Source organism: Hemitrygon akajei, unplaced genomic scaffold (genome assembly GCF_048418815.1).
Source record: "Hemitrygon akajei unplaced genomic scaffold, sHemAka1.3 Scf000207, whole genome shotgun sequence".
Taxonomy (NCBI): Eukaryota; Metazoa; Chordata; class Chondrichthyes; order Myliobatiformes; family Dasyatidae; genus Hemitrygon; species Hemitrygon akajei.
The window spans coordinates 366,490-389,613 of record NW_027332092.1 but is presented as its reverse complement, the minus strand read 5'-3'; the positions used below and the strand labels follow the sequence as shown (position 1 = coordinate 389,613).

General features: G+C 43.0%; 1 protein-coding gene across 1 annotated transcript; it reads right to left on the bottom strand.

The window, feature by feature from the left end:
• Nucleotides 1-1,409: 1,409 nt before the first annotated feature.
• LOC140724408 (uncharacterized) lies at nucleotides 1,410-21,132 on the bottom strand. The gene is made up of 3 exons (XM_073038854.1): nucleotides 20,930-21,132; nucleotides 20,324-20,490; nucleotides 1,410-9,949 (listed from the first exon to the last, which is right to left on the bottom strand). Exon 3 carries the CDS (start codon nucleotides 9,554-9,556, stop codon nucleotides 8,099-8,101), a length of 1,458 nt encoding a protein of 485 aa, XP_072894955.1. The 5' UTR covers nucleotides 9,557-9,949; nucleotides 20,324-20,490; nucleotides 20,930-21,132; the 3' UTR covers nucleotides 1,410-8,098.
• Between the last annotated feature and the right edge of the window lie 1,992 nt (nucleotides 21,133-23,124).

Genomic DNA, 23,124 nt, shown 5'->3' with positions numbered 1-23,124 from the left:
CTCACAGGAGTAAGGGGATGGGGAAGAGAGATCCCGCAGGAGGAAGGGGGTTGGGGGCAGGAAGAGAGATCCCACAGGAGGAAGAGGGATGGTGAAGAGAGATCCCACAGGAGGAAGGGGGCGGGGAAGAGAGATCCAACAGGAGGAAGCGGGATGGGGAAGAGAGATCCCACAGGAAGAAGCGGGATGGGGAAGAGAGATCAAACAGGAGGAAGCGGGATGGGGAAGAGAGATACCACAGGAGGAAGGGGGAATGGGGAAGAGAGATCCCACAGGAGGATGGGGGATGTGGAAGAGAGATCCCACAGGAGGAAGCGGGATGGGGAAGAGAGATACCACAGGAGGAAGGGGGACGTGGAAGCGCGATCCCACAGGAGCAAGGGGGATGGGGAAGAGATATCTCACAGGAGGAAGGGGGATGGGGAAGAGAGATCTCACAGGAGGAAGGGGATGGGGAAGAGAGATCTCACAGGAGGAAGGGGGGGGGCGGGAAGTGAGATCCCACAGGAGGGAGAGGGATAGTGAAGAGAGATCCCACAGGAGGAAGAGGGATGGGGAAGAGAGATCCCACAGGAGGAAGGGGGGCGGGGAAGAGAGATCCCACAGGAGGAAGGGGGGCGGGGAAGAGAGATCCCACAGGAGGAAGGGGATGGGGAAGAGAGATCCCGCAGGAGGAAGGGGGGGGGCGGGAAGTGAGATCCCACAGGAGGAAGAGGGATGGGAAGAGAGATCCCACAGGAGGAAGGGGGGCGGGGAAGCGAGATACCACAGGAGGAAGGGGGACGTGGAAGAGCGATCCCACAGGAGCAAGGGGGATGGGGAAGAGATATCTCACAGGAGGAAGGGTGTTGGGGAAGAGAGATCTCACAGGAGTAAGGGGATGGGGGAGAGAGATCCCGCAGGAGGAAGGGGGGTGGGGGCAGGAAGAGAGATCCCACAGGAGGAAGAGGGATGCAGCCTTTTGTTGGAGTCAAGAGAGACAGATGTTTTAAACTTGCCTGCTTTCCTTTTTATGTCAATCCTTCGAGAGTTCTGTTTTTGTAGTCGGTCCTTTAGCTAAGCCGTTCCGTGGAAAACTCGTCATCCGAGCAAGGATGGACACACACACGAGTCACCACCGGCAGTTGCTATTAAACGCTGCCACGGGATTTCTATCATTTCTCCTGGTGCGTCTAAAGGGGTTGTTCCCCAGACCCTCTTTTATCCTTACTCACGGGTTCTCAGATGTCAATCAGGTTGGGATGATGCAATCCCTCAGCCAGCCGCCTCGGCTCATTCCCTGAGGGCTTCAAATAAATAGTACAGTACTCAATACACAATTCCGTCTCCAAGAGACAATGGCCATTTCCCGTGGCTTTGTATCGCTGAGGGGCCAGGACATTCCTTTCTTTCTTTTCAAATCTTTTTATTAATTTTTTAAGAAAAACATAAGAAAAATATAAGTACAAAACATTTGAGAGTACATAATAGATTAATTAACAATCAAATATGTATTAATCAATACATAAAGTCTCCCAAACTCATAGTATAATGTAAAGGAATTAAGAAAAAAAAAGAAACCCCCCCCCAAAAAAAAACAACTAAAAAAAAACTAAAAAAAAACTAACCAACATGGGCAATTGCATAATGTTAAATACATACAGTAGTGCCAATGACTCCCAACCTCCATCCACACAATTCAGGATAGTAACAATAAGGTTCAGGATCAGACCATTTAATTCATATGAAAATGTTGAATAAATGGTCTCCAAGTTTCCTCAAATTTAACTGAAGAATCAAAAACCACACTTCTAATTTTTTCTAAACTCAAACAGGAAATAGTTTGAGAAAATGTTGGAGGGTTAATTTCTTTCCAATTCAGTAAAATAGATCTTCTAGCCATTAGTGTAACAAATGCAATCATTCGTTGGGATGAAGCGGATAAACGCTTCTTATCTATCATTGGTAGACCAAAAATTGCGGTAAAAGGATGTGGTTGGAGATTAATATTTAAGACTCTTGAAATAATATTAAAAATATCCTTCCAATAGTTTTGTAAACAAGGACAAGACCAAAACATATGGGTCAATGAAGCAACATCAGATTGACATCTATCACAGGTTGGATTAACATAAGAATAAAATCGAGCAAGTTTATCTTTAGACATGTGAGCTCTATGTACAACCTTAAATTGTATTAGAGCATGTTTAACACAGATAGAGGATGAGTTTACCAATGATAAAAATTTTTCCCATTGCTCAGTAGCTATAGGGCAATGCAATTCTTCCTGCCATTCCTTCTTAATTTTTTCTGATATATCTGGTTGTACATTCATAATCATATTATAAATGATAGCTACTAAGCCCTTTTGACAAGGATTAAGAGCTAAAATTCTTTCTGTAATGTCCAATGGACATTCTTTCGAAAAAGACTTTAGCTCATTATATAAAAAATTTCTAACTTGTAAATATCTAAAAAAATGGGTTTTAGATAAATTATACTTATTAGATAACTGTTCAAAGGACATAATGTTATCATCCAAAAACAGATCACGAAAACATGTTATACCTTTTGTTTTCCATAAAAGAAAAGCTTGATCTATAGATGATGGTCGGAAAAAGTAGTTAGATATTATAGGACTTGACAGCATAAACTTATTCAAACCAAAAAATTTACGAAATTGAAACCAGATTCGTAATGTATACTTGACTATAGGATTAGTTATCTGTTTATTCGTTTTGAATAATGAAAAAGGAAGTGAAGATCCTAAGATTGAGATCAATGAGAAATCTTGCACAGATTTGCATTCCAAATTTACCCATTGTGGGCCAGCAACTGTAGTCGATTCTTGTGTCCAAAATATCAAATACCGTATATTAACTGCCCAATAGTAAAATCTTAAATTTGGTAGAGTCAAGCCGCCCTCCTTCTTAGGCTTCTGTAAATATTTTTTACCTAGCCTAGAATTTTTATTCTGCCACAAATACGAAGATATTTTAGAGTCAACTATATCAAAAAAAGATTTAGGAATAAAAATTGGTAATGCTTGAAATAGATATAGAAATTTAGGTAGTATCATCATCTTAATGGCATTAATTCTACCTACCAAAGACAAAGATAGTGGGGACCACCTATTAGCAAGTTGCTTAATTTGATCTATTAAAGGCAAAAAATTAGCTTTAAATAAATCTTTATGTTTTTTAGTAATTTTAATACCTAAATAAGTAAAATAGTCTGTAACAATTCTATATGGTACCTGATTACAAATTGAAGTATGCATATTTAATGGAAAAAGTTCACTCTTATTAAAATTCAATTTATATCCAGAAAAATTACTAAATTGAGCAAGCAAAGAAGAAATAGCAGGAATAGATCTTTCAGGGTCAGATATATATAATAACAAATCATCCGCATATAATGATACCTTATACATCGTCTCCCCACGGGTAATACCTAAAATATTGGGTGATTCACGAATAGCTATAGCCAAGGGTTCTAAAGCAATGTCAAATAATAAAGGGCTTAAAGGACAACCTTGCCTTGTGCCTCGAAATAACTGAAAAAAAGGGGATCTTTGATTATTGGTGAAGACCGAAGCTAAAGGTTTCTGATATATTAATTTAATCCATGATATAAATTTTGAACTAAAATTAAAATGTTGCAAAGTATTAAATAAATATGACCATTCGACTCTATCAAATGCTTTTTCGGCATCTAAAGTAATGTCACATTCTGGGATTTTAGATGTAGAGGTATAAACAATATTAATTAATTTTCTAATGTTAAAAGATGAATAGCAATTTTTAATAAATCCAGTCTGATCCTCAGAAATAATCCGAGGCAATATATTTTCTAATCTAATAGCCAAAATTTTACTAAAAATCTTAAAATCCGTATTCAGCAAAGATATAGGCCGATAGGATGCACATTCAGTGGGGTCTTTATCTTTTTTAAGAATTAAGGAAATAGAAGCTTCATAAAAAGATTGTGGTAGTTTACCTATACTTAATGCATCTTTAAAAATTTTACAAAGCCAAGGAGAAAGTATAAAAGAAAAGGATTTAAAAAATTCTGCAGAAAAAGCATCTGGACCCAAAGCTTTACCCGAGTTCATTGAGAAAATAGCCTTTTCTATTTCAGACTCCGTAATAGGTGTGTCCAAAAATACACTATCCTCAACAGTTACTTTTGGAATATTCAATTTCCTTAAGAATTCATTCATTATAGAAGAGTCCTTAGTACATTCTGATTGATATAAAGAATTATAAAAATCTTGGAAGGCTTTATTTATCTCTTTATGATCAATCGTCAAAGTACCATCTTGTTTGCGAATCTTAGTAATTTGTCACTTATCCGAAACAATTTTCAATTGGTTAGCTAGTAGTTTACCAGACTTATCTCCATATGTATAGAATTGAGCTTTCGATTTAATTAACTGACTTTCAATCGAGGAGGTTAATAATAAACTATGCTCCATTTGAAGTTCCACCCTTTCTTTATAAAGTTCTTTACTAGGGGTCAATGAGTAGATCTTGTCAATTGCCTTAATTTTATCAAGTAATGTTAATATTTTAGAATTAGTTCGTTTCCTAACTCCGGCAGAATATGAAATAATCTGTCCACGAATATATGCCTTAAAAGTATCCCACAAAATTCCACTAGAGATCTCTGCTGTAGAATTTATTGAGAAAAACAAATCAATTTGCTGTTTAATAAAGTTAACAAAGTTAGAGTCCTGCAGTAAAACAGGATTAAACCTCCAACCTTTAGTACTAATATATGAATCCGTCACTTTAATAGATAACTTCAAAGGTGCATGATCAGATATAGCAAGAGTCATATTTGCAATCCATAACATCTATAAGTAAATGCTGATCAATGAAAAAGTAATCAATTCTTGAGTAATTATGATGCACATGGGAAAAGTATGAGAACTCTTTGTCATTAGGGTGTAGAAAACGCCAAATTTCACAAATAGCTGAATCAATCATAAAAGAATTAATAAGAGAAGCCGATTTGTTCGGAAAAGTTTGAGTGGGCTTGGATCTATCCATCAAAGGGTTTAGACAACAATTAAAATCCCCGCCCATTATCAATCTATATTGATTCAGATTAGGAAAGGATGTAAATAAGCATTTAAAAAATTCAGGGCAGTCAGTATTTGGAGCATAAACATTAACTAAAACAACTTTTTGATTAAAAAGTAAACCAGTAATAAGCAAAAATCTACCTTGCGGATCTGAAATTGTTTCATGATGTATAAAAGCAGTTGATGAGTCTATAAAAATAGAAACACCTCTCACTTTGGCTTGCGAATTTGAGTGATACTGTTGACCTTCCAAAACCTAAACAACCGCTGACTATCCACCTTCCTTACATGAGTCTCTTGTACAAAAATAACATTAGCATTCATTCTATGGAATACTTTGAATACTTTTTTCCGTTTGATCAGATGATTTAAACCATTAGTATTCCAAGAAACAAAGTTAATAGTCTTATCCATATTGACAATATATATTACAGTTAACATATAGGTTTGAAAGAAAAGTGAACTCATGAACCCGGAAGAAGGAAGTAAGTTCAAAGGGAAACCGGAAGTCACAGCACTGCAGCCATTTTTGTAGTTTCATATAAGCCCATGAAATAAAACTAAGCAAAAAGCAAGCGAAAAAAAGAAGAAAAGAAAAATCCCCCTCCCACCACCCTCAAAACCCCAGGAAAAAAGCCAAAAAGAGGCAAGCGAGCGATCTAATACTAAAATTACCCCCTTGTCTCAAGACGGCAACTCGAACGTAACAAAGTTAAAAAAAAATACAAACAACCCACATTATAAAAAAGGGTTGATATAACAAAAGTTAAAATATAAAATTAGTGTTATAAATGTATATAAACAAAAGGGTTTAAAAAAATTAAAACAATAAATGAAAGTTTAAAACTTTCAAACACATCAAAACAGTTATGACGCTGCAAACACTGGAGTCTGTCGGGAAGAAGAAACGCCATTTTATTTTTTCCCAATCTTAATATTCAAATGTTAAAAGTGTAAAAAAGAGCGTATATTGATTTAAAAAAAAAGAAAAACAAAAAAGAAGAAAAAAACCCTAATAGGTCATTTTCAACGCTAATAGATTAATAATATAAAAAAATATAAAGTCAGAATAAGCCCAGCAAAAAAAAAAGAGCTTTAACCGTATGTAAGAAATACATGTAAACCGTATCAAAAAAAAACCCAAACGTCAATCTATAACAGATCCAAATCTATAGGCTAAATTACATTGGTCAGCCCGATAAAATGTCATTGTTCCAGGAAACCTTGAGCATCCGCTGGCGATTTAAACAGCCAAATAGTTCCATCTTGGAGGGTGACTCTCAGGTGTGCTGGAAATAGCAACGCTTGCTTGTAGCCTTTCTGGTGAAAATTTGACATAACCGATCTAAAAGCCAGCCTAGCCCGTAATACCTCCGGGCTATAGTCCTCCAGAATGTGAAAATTGAAGTTTTGATAGGTTATCATACCTTTTTTATGAGCCGCACGAATCAGACGTTCTTTGATATGAGGATAATGGATTCTGAGGATTACGTGTTGTGGTTTCAGACTTGAATCTGCCTGAAATCGTGATACCCGGTGTGCCCGATCGATTATCGGGGGTTATCCAGGACCTCTGCGCCCAGGACATCCACTAGAAATTTAGAGAAGGAAACGGTCAGATCACCGCTTTCAAATTTTTCCGGGATCCCAATTAACCGAAGATTTTGTCTTCGAGAGCGATTTTCCAAATCAGTAATTTTAACTTTGTAACGATCCATCTGTTGGAACGTCGAAGTTTGCTCTTCTTGTATTTTTTCGATTATACGATCCTTCTTACGAGCGGCTTCTTCAAGAACCAAAATGCTTGCTTGTTGTTTTTGTGATTCCAGTGAAAGGGTCAGGAACTTTTCTTCGAGTGATTTCAAACGTTCGTCATACTGTGAAAATCTTGCGAATAATTTTTTCTCCAGATCTTCAAATTTAGCTTCTATAAACTTCACAACTACTTCTAAAGTTATCGGTTCTTTCGTCTGTTTCGGTTCTTTTGCTTTAGACATTTCAGCAAGTTGAGAATAATTCAAATAGTTTAAAAAGAAAAATTCTATATGTTTAGACCCCTTTAGAATAAGTTTAAGGGGTGTTTGTAGGTTAAAAAACGTAAAAGGTTTGGAGCAAAGCCTAGATGCGGTTTACTCCATGAGCGCCATCTTGAGACCCAGGACATTCCAAACCCCATGTGGATTCTGCGTGTCTTTCTCTCATTTCCTGCGTCTCCTGACCTGAATTAATAGCGATCTTGCGATTCTCAAAAAGGTGGGGGCTACTTTGTACCCTTCTGCCCCTCAGAGTTGGGTCACAGGCGTAACAAAATATAACTCCCAAACTATTGAGCTCGGGGGAAACAAGGCTTAGAGTCTTGAGATGGTAAAGTATGGAAGTTCAGTTCATCCACGGAATAGGTGATGAGAGAGAGATATTTGTAATCCAGGGTAAATGTCGAGAGAAGGCAATTACGTCGATTTCCAAAGGTTCCATTGTGGTGAAACGAGAGAACAGTTGCTGTAGATTTTATGCTTCATCGTTTCAAATCCACATACGAATTATCACCGAAAGTGACTTGTCACAAGGGGTATCGCCTTCAAGTGAATTATCACACCACACCCAGCCAAGCGTTAACACATAAGTAGTCTTCACAGGATACCCCAAATCCTATCCACACCTATGGATCAAATGAGGTGATAACCACACATTCGATGTATGGTGAATCAACACTTAACCCACCCTTGTGGGCATAGGAAAGCTCTAAACAGTGACCCTTGGCCACTAGTTCCCTGGTTTCGATCCTTCCATTTTTCCTCCGTCTTCTCAGCCTGACTCTGAGTGTGAGTCCTCGGTTAAAACTAAACAAGCTGTGAGCGATGTAAACAAGCTGCAAGCCCGACTGATTTGCCTTCTTAATCACTCGCTCTCTTAAAATGAATGTCCTCAGCAAGCAAAAGTAAGGAATTAATAAGAATGTGAACTGACTGGTGTGCCAGTAGTTGGGATGACTGAATGAATCCTTTCCAACATTCTGAGCAGGTGAATAGTTCAGAATGTGTGAACTGACTGGTGTTTCAGTAGGCTGGATGACAGAGTGAATCCCTTCCCACAGACTGAGCAGGTGAATGGTTTCTCCCCAGTGTGAACTCGCTGATGTACCTTCAGTTTAGATGGCCGAGTGAATGCCTTTCCACAGACTGAGCAGGTGAACGGTTTCTCCCCAGTGTGAACTGACTGATGACTCAGCAGGTTGGATGACGAAGTGAGTCCCTTCCCACAGACTGAGCAGGTGAACGGCTTCTCCCCAGTGTGAACTCGCTGGTGACTCCGTAGGTTGGATGACCGACTGAATCCCTTCCCACAGTCTAAGCAGGTGAATGGCTTCTCCCCAGTGTGAACTCGCTGATGACTCCGTAGGTCGGATGACCGACTGAATCCCTTCCCACAGTCTGAGCAGGTGAATGGCTTCTCCCCAGTGTGAACTCGCTGGTGTGTCAGTAGTTGGGATGACACAGTGAATCCCTTCCCACATTCTGAGCAGGTGAACGGCTTCTCCCCAGTGTGAACTGACTGGTGACTCTGTAGGCTGGATGACCGACTGAATCCCTTCCCACAGTCTGAGCAGGTGAATGGCTTCTCTCCAGTGTGAAGTTGCTGATGACTCTGTAGGTGGGATGAGCAAGTGAATCCCTTCCCACAGACTGAGCAGATGAATGGCTTCTCCCCAGTGTGAACTTTCTGGTGTCTCTGTAGGTCGGATGAATCAGTGAATCCCTTCCCACATTCTGAGCAGGTGAATGGCTTCTCCCCAGTGTGAACTCGCTGATGTCTCAGTAGGTGGGATGACACAGTGAATGCCTTCCCACATTCTGAGCAGGTGAATGGCTTCTCCCCAGTGTGAACTCGCTGATGACTATGCAGGTTGGATAGCCGAGTGAATCCCTTCCAACAGACTGAACAGATGAATGGCTTCTCCCCAGTGTGAACTCGCTGATGACTATGCAGGTTGGATAGCCAAGTGAATCCCTTCCCACATTCTGAGCAGGTGAATGGCTTCTCCCCAGTGTGAACTCGCTGGTGTGTCAGTAGTTCAGATGACCGAGTGAATGCCCTCCCACATTCTGAGCAGGTGAAGGGCTTCTCCCCAGTGTGAACTCGCTGGTGTATCAGTAGTTCAGATGACCGAGTGAATGCCCTCCCACATTCTGAGCAGGTGAATGGCTTCTCCCCAGTGTGAACTTGCTGATGACGCTGTAGGTGGGATGACTGAGTGAATCCCTGCCCACATTCTGAGCAGGTGAATGGCTTCTCCCCAGTGTGAACTCGCTGATGACTCTGTAGGCTGGATGACCGAGTGAATCTCATCCCACAGACTGAGCAGGTGAACGGCCTCTCTCCAGTGTGAACTCGCTGATGTACCTTCAGTTGAGATGACCGAGTGAATCCCTTCCCACAGTCCGAGCAGGTGAATGGGCGCACCCCGGTCTGAACTCGCTGGTGTGCCATGAGGTCAGATGTCCGAGTGAATCCTTTCCCAGAAATTCAGCAGATGACCAGCTTCTGACTGATGTGTCCACAGGTGGGATGACAGACTAAGTGCTTTCTTACACACAGAACAGGTGAATGACCTTGCCCAGTGTGAACTTGCTGATGTACCTTCAGTTGAGATGACTGACTGAATCCATTCCCAATGTCTGAGCAGAAGAATGGGCTCTCCCCTGTGTAAAATGACGGGCATGCCAGTTGGTCAAATGACTGAGTGAATCCTGCCCCGTAGTCTCATCAGGTAGGATGGTCGATTGAATCCCTTGCTTCACTTCTTAAATATCTAGACAGAGACAGGAAAACTGGTGTGCCATGTTTGAGCTTCCGGGAGACAAATTCCTTCTCGTTTTTAACCTGTAAAAAGATTTACAAAATCCATCACTGGGTGTAGGACAACACTTCGGATGAGATTACTTGAGTTGCCAAGGTTTGATACAGCATCACACTGTTACAGTGAGGTTCCACCCAAGTTGCACAGAGAAATCATCTTCTAACTGGGCACAGTGCTGGTATCTGAAATAACCATCAATTCCCTGATGCTCTTCTTGTTTCTATAGGAATGGGGCATTTCTGTGGTCTCCAGTTTGTGCCTTGGCTCAGTTTGGCTCCCTCCATTTGTATTATTCCCTGTTCCTGCTGAGCTGCATGGGTGCCTGGCCACACAGTAACTGAAAAATTCTCACACAAATAGTCTTTTTTGACGTGCAGCTGGGATTTTCTTATATGTATTATTAACTTAAAGTGCCACAGTTTTAATGCCTTATAAAAATTTCTTGCTGAGATGAATGGTTGGACCGCACAGCTGTTAAAGGCTCTTGCAGAAAAGTACCAACAAAGAAACAGGCCCTTTGGGCTATCTAGCTTGTGCTAAACTATTTAAACTCCCCACTCCCACACCCCTACCATTCAGGTACCTACACAAAACTCCTTAAATGTTGAAATCCAGCTCGCATTCACCATTTGTGTTGGCTGCTCATTCCACACCCAGATGACCATCTGTGTGAAGAAGTTTCCCCTCATGTTCCCCTTAACATTTCAACTTTCACCCTTAACCCATGGCCTCTGGTTGTAGTTCCACACCATCTCCGTGGTAAAAGCCAGCTTGCATTTTATCTATGCCCCTCTATCACAATCAAATCTCCCCTCAATCTTCTACATTCCAAGGAATAAAGTCCTAACCTGTTCAATCTTTCCTCGTAACCCAAGTCCTCCAGACCTGGCAAAATCCTTGTAAATTTTCTCTGAACTCTCGGAACCTCTTTTACAACTTTCATCTATCTACTGTTGTCAGTGCTTTGGTTCATGAAGGCCAATGGGATGAAATCTTTCTTTCCGTCTCTATCTAACTGTGATACCACTTTCAGTGAATTACGGACATGTATTCCCAGGTCCCTTTCCTCTAAAACACTCCTCAGTGCCCAACCAGTCACTGTGTAAGACCTACACTGGTAGGTCCTACCAAAGTGCAACACCTCACACTTGTCTGCATTAAATTTCATTTTCCATTTCTCAAACCATTTTTCCAGCTGGTCCAGATCGCACTGTAAGTCATGATAGTCTTCCTCGCTGTCCACTACACCCCAATCTTGGTGTCATCCACAGATTTACTGATCCAGTTAACCACACTATCATCCAGATTACTGATATAGATGACAAACAACAACAGGTCAAGCACTGATCCCTATGGCACACAACATCTGACTTCCAATATAACTCGGAGTCCTGCCATGTGCAGAAGTTCGCTGATGACACGGCCATAGTGGGGTGTGTCAGGAATGGACAGGAGGAGGAGTATAGGAAACTGATACAGGACTTTGTGATATGGTGCAACTCAAACTACCTGCGTCTCAATGTCACCAAGACCAAGGAGATGGTGGTGGACTTTAGGAGATCTAGGCCTCATATGGAGCCAGTGATCATTAATGGAGAATGTGTGGAGCAGGTTAAGACCTACAAGTATCTGGGAGTACAGTTGGACGAGAAGCTAGACTGGACTGCCAACACAGATGCCTTGTGCAGGAAGGCACAGAGTCGACTGTACTTCCTTAGAAGGTTGGCGTCATTCAATGTCTGCAGTGAGATGCTGATGATGTTCTATAGGTCAGTTGTTGAGAGCGCCCTCTTCTTTGTGGTGGCGTGTTGGGGAGGAAGCATTAAGAAGAAGGACGCCTCACGTCTTAATAAGCTGATAAGGAAGGCGGGCTCTGTCGTGGGCAAAGTACTGGAGAGTTTAACATCGGTAGCTGAGCGAAGGGCGCTGAGTAGGCTACGGTCAATTATGGAAAACCCTGAACATCCTCTACATAGCACCATCCAGAGACAGAGAAGCAGTTTCAGCAACAGGTTACTGTCGATGCAATGCTCCTCAGACAGGATGAAGAGGTCAATACTCCCCAATGCCATTAGGCTTTACAATTCAACTGCCAGGACTTAAGAACTTTTTTTTAAAGCTATTATTAATGCTTTTTGAGTTAGTGATTTAGATGCATATCATATTATTACTGAGTTAAGTATTGTATGTACAACAAGTGTATGGGACATTGGAAAAAATGTTGAATTTCCCCATGGGGATGAATAAAGTATCTATCTATCTATCTATCTATCTATCTAGTCACAGGCCTCCAGTCAGAGAGGCAACCATATGCTACCACACTCTGGCTTCTCCCAAAGACAGTGTCTCGTCCAATTTACTATCTCATCTTGAATGCTGAGTGACTGAACCTTCTTGACCAACCTCCCATATGAGACTTTGTCAAGTGCCTTGCCGAAGTCCATGTAGACAACATCCACTGCCTTGCCTTCATCCACTTTCCTGATAACTTCCTCGAGAGACTCTATAAGATTGGTGAGCAATGAACTACCAAGCACAAAGCCATGTTGTCTATCCTTAATCAATTCACATCTATCCAAATACTTATATATCCGGTTCCTGCACATAAGTTCCAATAACTTTCTCCCTACTGATGTCAAGCACACCAATGTACAATTTCATAGTTTATTTTTAGAGCCTTTCTTGAACAGCGGAACAACATTGGTTGTCCTCCAATCCTCCAGTACCTCACCTGTCACTAAGGGTGATTTAAATATCTGTGCTTGGGCCCCGACAACTTCTGCACTTGTCTTCCAAAGGGTCCGAGGGAACAATTTGTCAGGCCCTGGGGATTTATCCATGGCAATTTGCCTTCAGACGGCAAACACCTCCACCTCTGTAATCTGTACAGTGTCCATGAAGTTGATGCTGCTTTGCCTCACTTCTATAGACTCTGTGTCCACCTCCTGAGTAAATACGAATGCAGAAAAAATCTCCCCCATCTATTTTGTCTCCTCATATGGATTACCATTCTGATTTTGTAAAGGATTAATTTTCATCCTTGCAATCTTTTTGCTCTTAACATATCTGCAGAATCCATGAGGATTCTCCTTCACCTTGTCTGCTGGGGCAACCTCATGCCTTCTTTCATCAGTGTTCACTTGAATTTCCTGTATCTCATAAGTAGCCCATTTGTTCCTATCTGCCTGTATGCACCTCCTTTTTATTGATCTGGGAGATGAAAACCAAAGGGGTGATAGAGCTGCATGGTGGGGGGTAGGGGTAAGGGGGGTTAAACTAATGTCTCAGGGGGAATGGATGCCTGAATAACAGAACAGATAGTGGAGGTGTTGTGGAGACAGGTGTTGTTCAGACCTCAGACAAGGTCAGGAATGAAAAACGTTGAGCATGGTGCAGTGAATATGCTGAACCCTGTATATCTCAATGCAAGGAGCATGATAGGAAAGGTGGATGTGTTCAGGGAATGGATCAACGCCTGGAATTAAGATACTAGGATCTGGCAACTGTGGACTGGGACAGGCTGCTTTATGGCAAAGGTGTGCTTGGTAAGTGGGAGGCCTTCAAAGCGAAATTTTGAAAGTACAAAGCGGGTATGTGCTTGTCAGAATTAAAGGTAAAGATAGAAACTGCAGGGAACCTCAGATTTCAAGAGATATTGAGACCCTGGTGAAGCACAAAATGGAGTTTCTTAACAGGGATAGGCAGGCAGGTTCTTATGAAGTATAAAAAATACAAGAGAACACATAAGAGATAAATCAGGATGGCTAAAAGCAGGCATGAGGTTGCCATTGCAGAAAAGATTAATCATCAGGGATTCCAGAGATAGATTAAGAGCAAAAGGATTTTAAGGCACAAAGTTGGTTCTCTGTAAGACCAGAATGGCAATCCATGTGTGGAACCAAAGCAGATGGGGGAGATCTTAAATATGTTTTCATCTCTATTTACTCAGGAGATGGACAAAGGTTCTATTGGAGTGTGAAAAAGCCACATTAAAATCGTGGACCCTGTACAGATTAAAGAAGAGATGTTATTTCACTGTTCAACATAGAACATTGAGCATAGAAATCTACATCATATTCCAGGCCATTCAGCCTATAATGTTGTGCCAACCACGTAACTTACTCTAGAAACTGCCTAGAATTTCCCTAGCACAGAGCCCTCTATTTCTCTAAGCTCCATGTGCCTATGTAAGAGGCTGTTAAAAAATCCTATTGTATCTGCCTCAACCACCACTGCTGGCAGTGGACTGCACACACACACTATTTTCTAGGTAAAAAACTTACCCTTGCCATCCCCTCGGTAACTATTTCCAAGCACCTTAAAACTATGCCCCCTCGTGTTAGCCATTTCAACCCTGGGGGTAAAACCTCTGGCTATCCACACGATCACTTTATAGCCCTAAAAAAGGGTCTAAACATCAGAAAGTAAATTATACATTGCTTTCAGGAGCTGCTAGAATTATGAGGGTATAGATAGGGTAAATGCAAGCAGCTTTTTCCACTGAGGTTGGGTAGGATGACAACCAGAGGTCATGGGTAAGTGGGGAAGGTGAAAATTTAACGGGAACATTTGGGAAAGCTTTTTAATGAAATGGTCGTGAGAGTGTGGAATGAGATGCCAGCAAAAGTGGTGAATATAAGCCCAGTTTCAACAATAAGAGAAGTTTGATAGATACCTGAATGGTAGGGGCATGAAGGGTGATTGACCAAGTGCAAGTAGTTGCATTAGACAGCTTAAATGTGTTCTCAGCATTGACTAGGTGGGCCAAATAGCCTGTTTCTGTACTGAACTTCTCCATGTTTCTATGACAGAGAAGCTGGCCAAACTTGTAAGGGGAAAGGTAGGAGTGACAACGGAGCAGCAATGGCTGGAGTTTCTGGGAGCAATTCGGGAGCTGAGTGATCGACACATCCCAAAGAAGCGGAAGCATTGGAAAGGCAGAATGACACAACCATGGCTGAAATGAGAAGCCAAAACCAACATAAAAACCAAAGAGAGAGCAAACAAAAGAGCAAAAACTATTGGGAAGCTTTTAGAAACCAACAGAAGATGACAAAAAAAAAGTCAGATGAGCTTGCATGGATTTATGATTTGTAGTCATTAATGAGTCTTGGTAGCACCCAACTGTCTGAGGCATCCAGAAGAATAAAATATCCGGGGCCTCAATATCTCTTGAAAACCAAGGTTCCCTGCACCATTTACCTTTCAACTTTTATTTTGACAGGCACATACAAACTCAATACCCTCAAAATTTCACTTCTGAAGGCCTCCCACTTACCAAGTACTCCTTTGCCAGAAAACAGCCTGTCGCAAACCATACTTATCAGATCCTTTCTGATACCATCAAAATTGACCTTTCTCCAATTTAGAATCTCAACCCATGGTCCAGACCTCTCTTTTTCCATATTTACTTTTGAATCTCATGACATTATGATCACTAATTTCAGTCATCAGCCCTGGATCATTTCCTAACAGCTTATTGCACACTTCTATGTCGGGATTCCTACGTACTGATTAAGGGCACATTTGACAAACTTTACCCCATTTAGTCCTTTTACATTATGGGAGTCCTAGTCAATATATGGAAAGTTAAAATCACTTACTGCATCAAGCTTTGTTTCTTGGCATGGTCTGCGATCTCTCTACAAATTTGTTCCTCTAAATCCCTCAGACTATTGGGTGCAACCAAGTCCCAATCATGGCTACAATATCGTAATTCCCTGCCCTGAGCTCATCTGGCTTTCCTACGATGCTTCTTGCATTGTGATATACACAGCTCAGCACATTCATCGCACCATGCTGACTCCATCTGAGGTCTGAACAACTTCAGACCAAGCCTGTAAAGATGGGAATCTGCCTCCCCAGTTTAACTCCCTACTGCTCCAATACTTACCAACTAAATTAGCCAACATGATTAAAACAAATAATATGGATTGGCCTAACAATGACCAAAATCGAATGTGACAAGCTTTGACATATTGTTGGGACCTGACTTTCAAATCCCAATCAACCCTGAAGGGAACTAATATTAAAGATGAAGATGTTCAGTGGGAAGAAGGATGCGAGAGGGCGATATCTGGGGATCAGAAATGGGAACAAAAACCTACCAAGGGACAGGTGGGGACAACAACCCGTTTTCAAATTAACAAGCAAGGATGCTTCCTGCCGTGAGTACCACCCCTCAGGAAGAGCCCGACGGAACATTGCAAGTTGCTGGAATTCCAATTCCGTTTGTGATTGATATGCCGGCAACCACAACCACTCTCAATCAGGAAATTATATCGGAAAATGGATTCCAGCTATCAAACACTACAATCACTCTGTCTGGGTTCGAAGGCACGGAACGCACGTATTCACATACACAGCCACTACAGGTGCAATTCCAGGGGGATTGAGAAAAGCCAGTATTATGCACCCCTCTAGGGACAAAGTTCCCAGTCACATTATAGAGGTTAAAGGAAGAGAGAACAGTGCATTACTGGCCGAAGTTCCGGATTTCCTCTGGCGACAGACAGGACAGGTGGTTCCCCATACCACCGTGAGGGTTTGCCTTGGGTTCAAGCCAAAGAGCCTGGGGTTCCTTGCCTACACCCTGATGAAACAAGCCTCCAGCACCAAGGGAGGCTGGCCAGACTTGGCCGCATGCCAACTCTGATACTGGAAGGACTCAGGTGAAGACAGGACATCTGGTAAGACACTCTTTTAATATTGACCGAACCCAAGAGGCTGTACCCCATCTCTGGGCAATTTCAGGCCATGAAATTGGCCTTGCTTGTTAATTTCTAAAACTGCTCCCCGCCTGGATCACCATGAAAGAAGGACAGACATTCCCATCCACTCTGCAATATCCCCTCAAGCCCGAGGCAATGTTTTATGAGAATGGAAGCCCTTTTGTGGATCCAGCAGGGAAACAATATTCTGGCGATGCGATAGTAACGGACAGTGAAGTAATTGAGCAGGCCTCTTTTGAAGCAGCTGTCTCGTCCAGAAGGCTGAGCTGTTTGCTCTGACTTGTGCCTGTATCCTAGCAACAGACTAAAATGCGGACGTTTACACAGACTCCCGTTATGCATTTGGAGTTGTACATGACTACCGGGCTCTCTGGGAACATGGGGATTCCTGACTTGCTCTGGCCACCCCATTAGTAATGCCTCCTTTGTAAACAACTTACTCACCGCTCAACAGCTACCTCGAGTTTTGGCTATTATTAAATGTGCGGCCCACACCCGCATGGCCAACCAGGTCACTAAACTCAATGCTTCAGCAGATTAGACAGCGAAAAGTGCTGCACAATCCTCGATAGTTGTAGTCTCCTCGGGTTCCCATCAAGCAATCCTCCATGACTCAAGCAGAACGAGTTTGCCAGACATGTGGGAGGTACGTACTTTTCAGGGGGACGCCTCTGAGGAGGAGTGCAAGCTGTAGTTCCAGGTGGGGTGCCAGAAAGACCCCGACCTAGGTTTTTGGATCACCCCAGCGGGACAGGTTTGTGTTCCTACACAGTTTTTACCTATATTGGTCAATTATGCACACACCTGGAAAAGGAGGGAATGGTTGTTAACCTGCACCCTGCACACCGGGTACGACTCCCTTGACCATTTTCGTGTCTACAAGTTGATGTTACTGAATTGCATAGAGTACATTGCTATAGATACTGCTTAGTTATTATAGATGCATTTAATAGATGGATTGAAGCTATTCCAACTACCAATAATACTGTTATGACTGTTGTGAAGGTATTATTACGGGATATAATTCCCAGGTACAGCCTGCCAGAGATGCTGAGCTCTGACAATGGCCCACACTTTGTGGCAAAAGCAAGCGAAGGGGTGTGTAACAAACTAGCTATCAAGCAACAATTCCATTGTGTACACCACCCACGGGCCGCTGGCTTAGTGGAAAGAGTCAATGGCACTCTGAAGAGTAAATTGGCCAAACTAACAGCGGAGACTGGACTCACTCGGTTGAAGGTCGTATTGCTAGCCTATTCTACATGAGGGTCACCCCACAGGGGAAAAGAGGGCTGTCACCAGCTGAAATCATGTATGGATGGCACATGAGGACACCCTGGGGACTTGTGTACCATTGCTCCCAGAAAGTCTACCAGCAAAATTGGATTTGCATACCCTAGGGGAAGTGATGGGGAAATATATATGCCAGCCAACCAAAATTCTCCAAGCATTACATTCACAGGTACGACAGGCTTACAAGGAAGAGAACCACCCCACAGAGAGGAGTGACTATCCCACCCTAGAACCTGGGAATTTTGTCCTGACCAAGAACTGGGATTGAGGGAAACTCAGACCTTGGTGGAGAGGACCATATTAGGTGTTAATGACCACTCCCACGGCTCTGAGACTGAAGGGGCAATCTCGGTGGATACATCGAACAGACTACAAACGTGTTACTGAAGTAACTGAGTAGAAGGACTCTCTCAAACGAAAGGAAAAAGTATTGGTTGATAGTGGTGTGACAAACCTCTAGGTTTCTTGCCATGGACTGTCATTTTAAGAGAGAGTGCCTGAGTGACGTCAGCCGCTGGCTTTCTCGGCTCCTGTTTGATTCTTACTGAGAGAGAGGGAGGGGTGGAACTATTTGCTTACACTTGCTCACAGCTTGTGTTTACATAGCTCACAGTTTGCTTTATTTAAGCAAGGACAGTCAGAGACAGACAGTCAGATGGAGAGAAAGAAAGAAGATGGAATGTTCGAAACAAAGGACCTAGTGGCCGAAGTTCGGTGTTTGAACTCTCCTGTGCCCACAAGGGTGGGTTGATTATTGATCCAGCAAATACCTGGAAAATACCTGAGGAGGAAGGTAAAGTTGCGCGAGCGCGGGCTTTAAAAAGCGACCCACTTTCAGAAGCGGGCAGCGGAGTGCGCAGGAGCAGAGTGCTGGGCTTTGGCTCAGCGGGCTTCGGCACAAGAGGACTTTGGCAAGAAGCCTGCTCTTCATTTATTCTGACTAATCTGGGATCAGGTAATGGGGGAGACGGTTCGAGCAGTGGTGTGCTCCGTATGCAGTATGTGGGAGGTCAGGGTCAACACAGTTGTCCCTGATGACCACACCTGCAATAGGTACATCCAGCTGCAGCTCCTATCAGATCGAGTTAGGGAATTGGAGCAGGAGCTGGATGAACTACGGATCATTCGGGAGGCAGAGGCAGAGATAGATAAGAGTTATCGGGAGGCAGTCACACCAAAAGGACAGGAGGTAGGCAAATGGGTGACAGTCAAGAGAGGCAGGGGGAGCAGACAGAGAGTGAAGAGCACCCCAGTGGCCATTCCCATCAGAAATAAGTATACCGTTTTGGATACTGTTGGTGGGGATGTCCTACCAGGAACAAGCTGCAGTGGTCCTGTCTCTGGCACTGAGGTTGGACCCGCGACTAGGAAGGGGAGGAGGGAAGAGAAGAGAGCAGTAATGATAGGGGATTCTATAGTCAGGGGGGTGGACAGGAGATTTTGTGGGGAAGATCGGGAGTCTCGGATGGTATGTTGCTTCCCTGGTGCCGGTGCCCGAGACATCTCAGATCGGGTACAGGTTATTCAGTGGATTTCTGTTACTTGGGCCTTTGTTTCTGTCAGGGCCCCTGCAGTATTGTGGCCAGCTCCTCAAGTGCTGTAGCCAAATTGATTATCTCTGGTGGATTCCTGGCTACTCCATAGGAGAGAAATGCTGTACACGGTTGCTTTCAAAAATTACTGCTTTGTTGATCATGTAATGATCAAAAGGAGGGAGTGGTAAAGTATGTAAAAGGGTTAACACTTCCTTAAACAATAGCCGCCTGTTCTTCTGAAAGAAATTGCTGATGATCAGCCAATGTACTAAGCCATGCTGAGGCATATTTCTTCTTGAGGGTAGCTAGCTAGGGTTTCTGGATGTTTATCTGAATTGTGCTCTCATGCGTAGAGATAGGACAGCTTCAGTCTGTTCTTTGTGTGTAAGCCATTATGACTATTTTGTAATTTATCTTAAGGGGCTGTAATATAGCAAATAACTTTGGCTCCAGCCTGCCTTGTGTGGTGGGTATCTGGACAGATATATCTGTGGTGTAAGGGGAATTGTTAATCAGTTAGTGGATTGGGCGGGAACAGTCATAGACTGTTCCTGTTTGAGCGACTAACTGAGTAAGCCCCGGGCGCTTGGAATAAAGAGTTTGTATTTATATGGTCTCTGAGTGACTTTTTCCAGATTCGACTTCCACAGAATGGGAGAGGTTTTAAAGGGCTGGGCTGCTGGAAGCACATTACCAGACCTGGAGTGATTGCAACTGGATCTGACAGAGGCATAACTGGTTCCTCTGGGCACATTCAGTCTCACTCCAACTATTTCCTACCTTCCTTTTACAGGTATGTAATGTCTAAAGGACCAGTGTTTCAGTAAATGAGACTCACCAAACTTTCTCCTGACTGAATCACTGGATTCTCTGAGTCAGATGGGTTCTCTCCAGTTGATGCTCTCAATCCTCGGGCAGGTTCACTTGTTGATGTTCCACTGTCTTCAGTTGTGGTTTGCTTCCAGTTGGGTTTTTCTTCCAATAAATCTCTCACCGCAGGTCGAACTTTAACATGAAAGATAATGAAGCACATTGACAATAGAAAGGAGAACCAAACATTTCTGCTTAATGTTACTAAGAGCAAAACTCACTGAAATTTAAATGTTAGAGGCAGATATAATGATCTCAGTGAACAATCTTTTATTGTCCCTCACACATCACAAAACGATATGGGATACGAAGGAGCCATCATTCAGTATGGTAAGACATAAGACACAGGAACAGAATTAGGTGATTCGATCAATCTGGTCTGCCCCACCACTCAACCATGGCTGATTTTTTATTCCAACACCATATTCCTGCCTTCCTCCAGTAACCCTGAAGCGATTTAGCAATCATCAATATATTAATCTGCCATAAACATACTCAAATGGCAGCCTCAACCACCCTCTGCGGCAACAAATTCCACAGATCAGACATCCTTTGGCTGAAGAAATTTTCTCACCTCAATTTTAAAGGGAAGCATCTTTATTCTGAGACAGTGCTGTCAGATCACAGACTCTCTGTCTAATGGAAACATCCTCTCCATGTCCACTGTATCCAGGCTTTTCAGCATTCGGTAGGTTTACTTAACCATACATCCCTCCACCACCCCCCACTCTGAACTCCATTGAGCACAGGTCCAGAACCATCAAATACTTTTCATACATAAAGCCGATCATTCCTGAGATTATTCTTGTAAACATTGTTAGCAACACACCACGTGATCGTGCGTCACAAAGCAGATCTGCGGCGCACAGCCTCACGTGACCTGTTGGTGGGACGTCCGTTTCAATTCTGAGGAAATAGGCAGCCTGGGCTCCTGGTTTGGATCGCTCAATGCATATTCAGTGAAGTCAACACATTTCTGACGAGCCCAGATAACTGGGTACTAAATGAGTAACTGGCCCTCAGTTCGGGGCTCAAGGCCAATATCGGATCTCCCCACCCAGGCTCGGTCTCAATACTCACCGATGGGAAAATGATATCTTCGGCCCGCAGACAGTGATCCCGAATCCGCGGAACGGCGCCAGCCTGGAGACTGTGAGCATGCGCAAAATGATTGGTGCATCATCCGGAGGGCGGGGCCTCGGCAGCGACGCAGAGATGCTGCCCATCTGTGGTTAAATGGGAGGGGAAAATGAGATCACGTGACTCCTCCTTCCCGCCCCCGGGCAGTGACTCCAGCTAGCCATTACTCTGTGGAAAGAAGCAAACTTGCCACTCACATCTCCTCTCACCCTAAATGTATTAGCCATTTCACCCCCAGGAAAAATATATCGTCTGTCCACAATTTATTCCTCTCGTAATCTTATAAATGTCCATCCAGTCTCACCCCAGTCTGCGCCGCTCTGGAGTAAACAACACAAGTTTGTTCATTCTCTCGTTACAGCTCATGCCCTCTAATCCAGGCAATATCCTGGTAAACCTCTTCTGCGCCTCCTCCAAAGCCCCGACATCCTTGTAAGAATGGGGGCGAATAGAACTGTATGAAATACTTCAGATGTGGTCTAACTAGTTTTATAAAACTGTGTTACGAACTGTAACGTTTTAGAAACGAACCAGCAGCAATAGAGTTCATACTGGAGTCTGGTTTTGATGTTAAAACCACTCTCTTTATTAGTATCTACTTACAGTAACTTAACGAAATAAAGGAAAGGTAACAGTGTTATGTGTAAATATAACTCCCAAACTATCGAGCCTGAGGGAACAAAGCTTAGAGTCTTGAGATGGTAAAGTAGGAAAGTTCAGTAATCCCCGGAATAAATGATGGGAGAGAGATATTTGTAATCCAGGGTGAAACGTAGAGAAAAGGCCGTTACTTCGAAATAACCGTCGTCGAAATTTTTATCCGTTGAACCTGTACACATCTGACTTCCAATATAACTCAGAGTCCTGCCATGTGCAGAAGTTCGCTGATGACACGGCCATAGTGGGGTGTGTCAGGAATGGACAGGAGGAGGAGTATAGGAAACTGATACAGGACTTTGTGATATGGTGCAACTCAAACTACCTGCGTCTCAATGTCACCAAGACCAAGGAGATGGTGGTGGACTTTAGGAGATCTAGGCCTCATATGGAGCCAGTGATCATTAATGGAGAATGTGTGGAGCAGGTTAAGACCTACAAGTATCTGGGAGTACAGTTGGACGAGAAGCTAGACTGGACTGCCAACACAGATGCCTTGTGCAGGAAGGCACAGAGTCGACTGTACTTCCTTAGAAGGTTGGCGTCATTCAATGTCTGCAGTGAGATGCTGAAGATGTTCTATAGGTCAGTTGTTGAGAGCGCCCTCTTCTTTGTGGTGGCGTGTTGGGGAGGAAGCATTAAGAAGAAGGACGCCTCACGTCTTAATAAGCTGATAAGGAAGGCGGGCTCTGTCGTGGGCAAAGTACTGGAGAGTTTAACATCGGTAGCTGAGCGAAGGGCGCTGAGTAGGCTACGGTCAATTATGGAAAACCCTGAACATCCTCTACATAGCACCATCCAGAGACAGAGAAGCAGTTTCAGCGACAGGTTACTGTCGATGCAATGCTCCTCAGACAGGATGAAGAGGTCAATACTCCCCAATGCCATTAGGCTTTACAATTCAACTGCCAGGACTTAAGAAATTTTTTTTAAAGCTATTATTAAAGCCTTTGAGTTAGTGATTTAGATGCA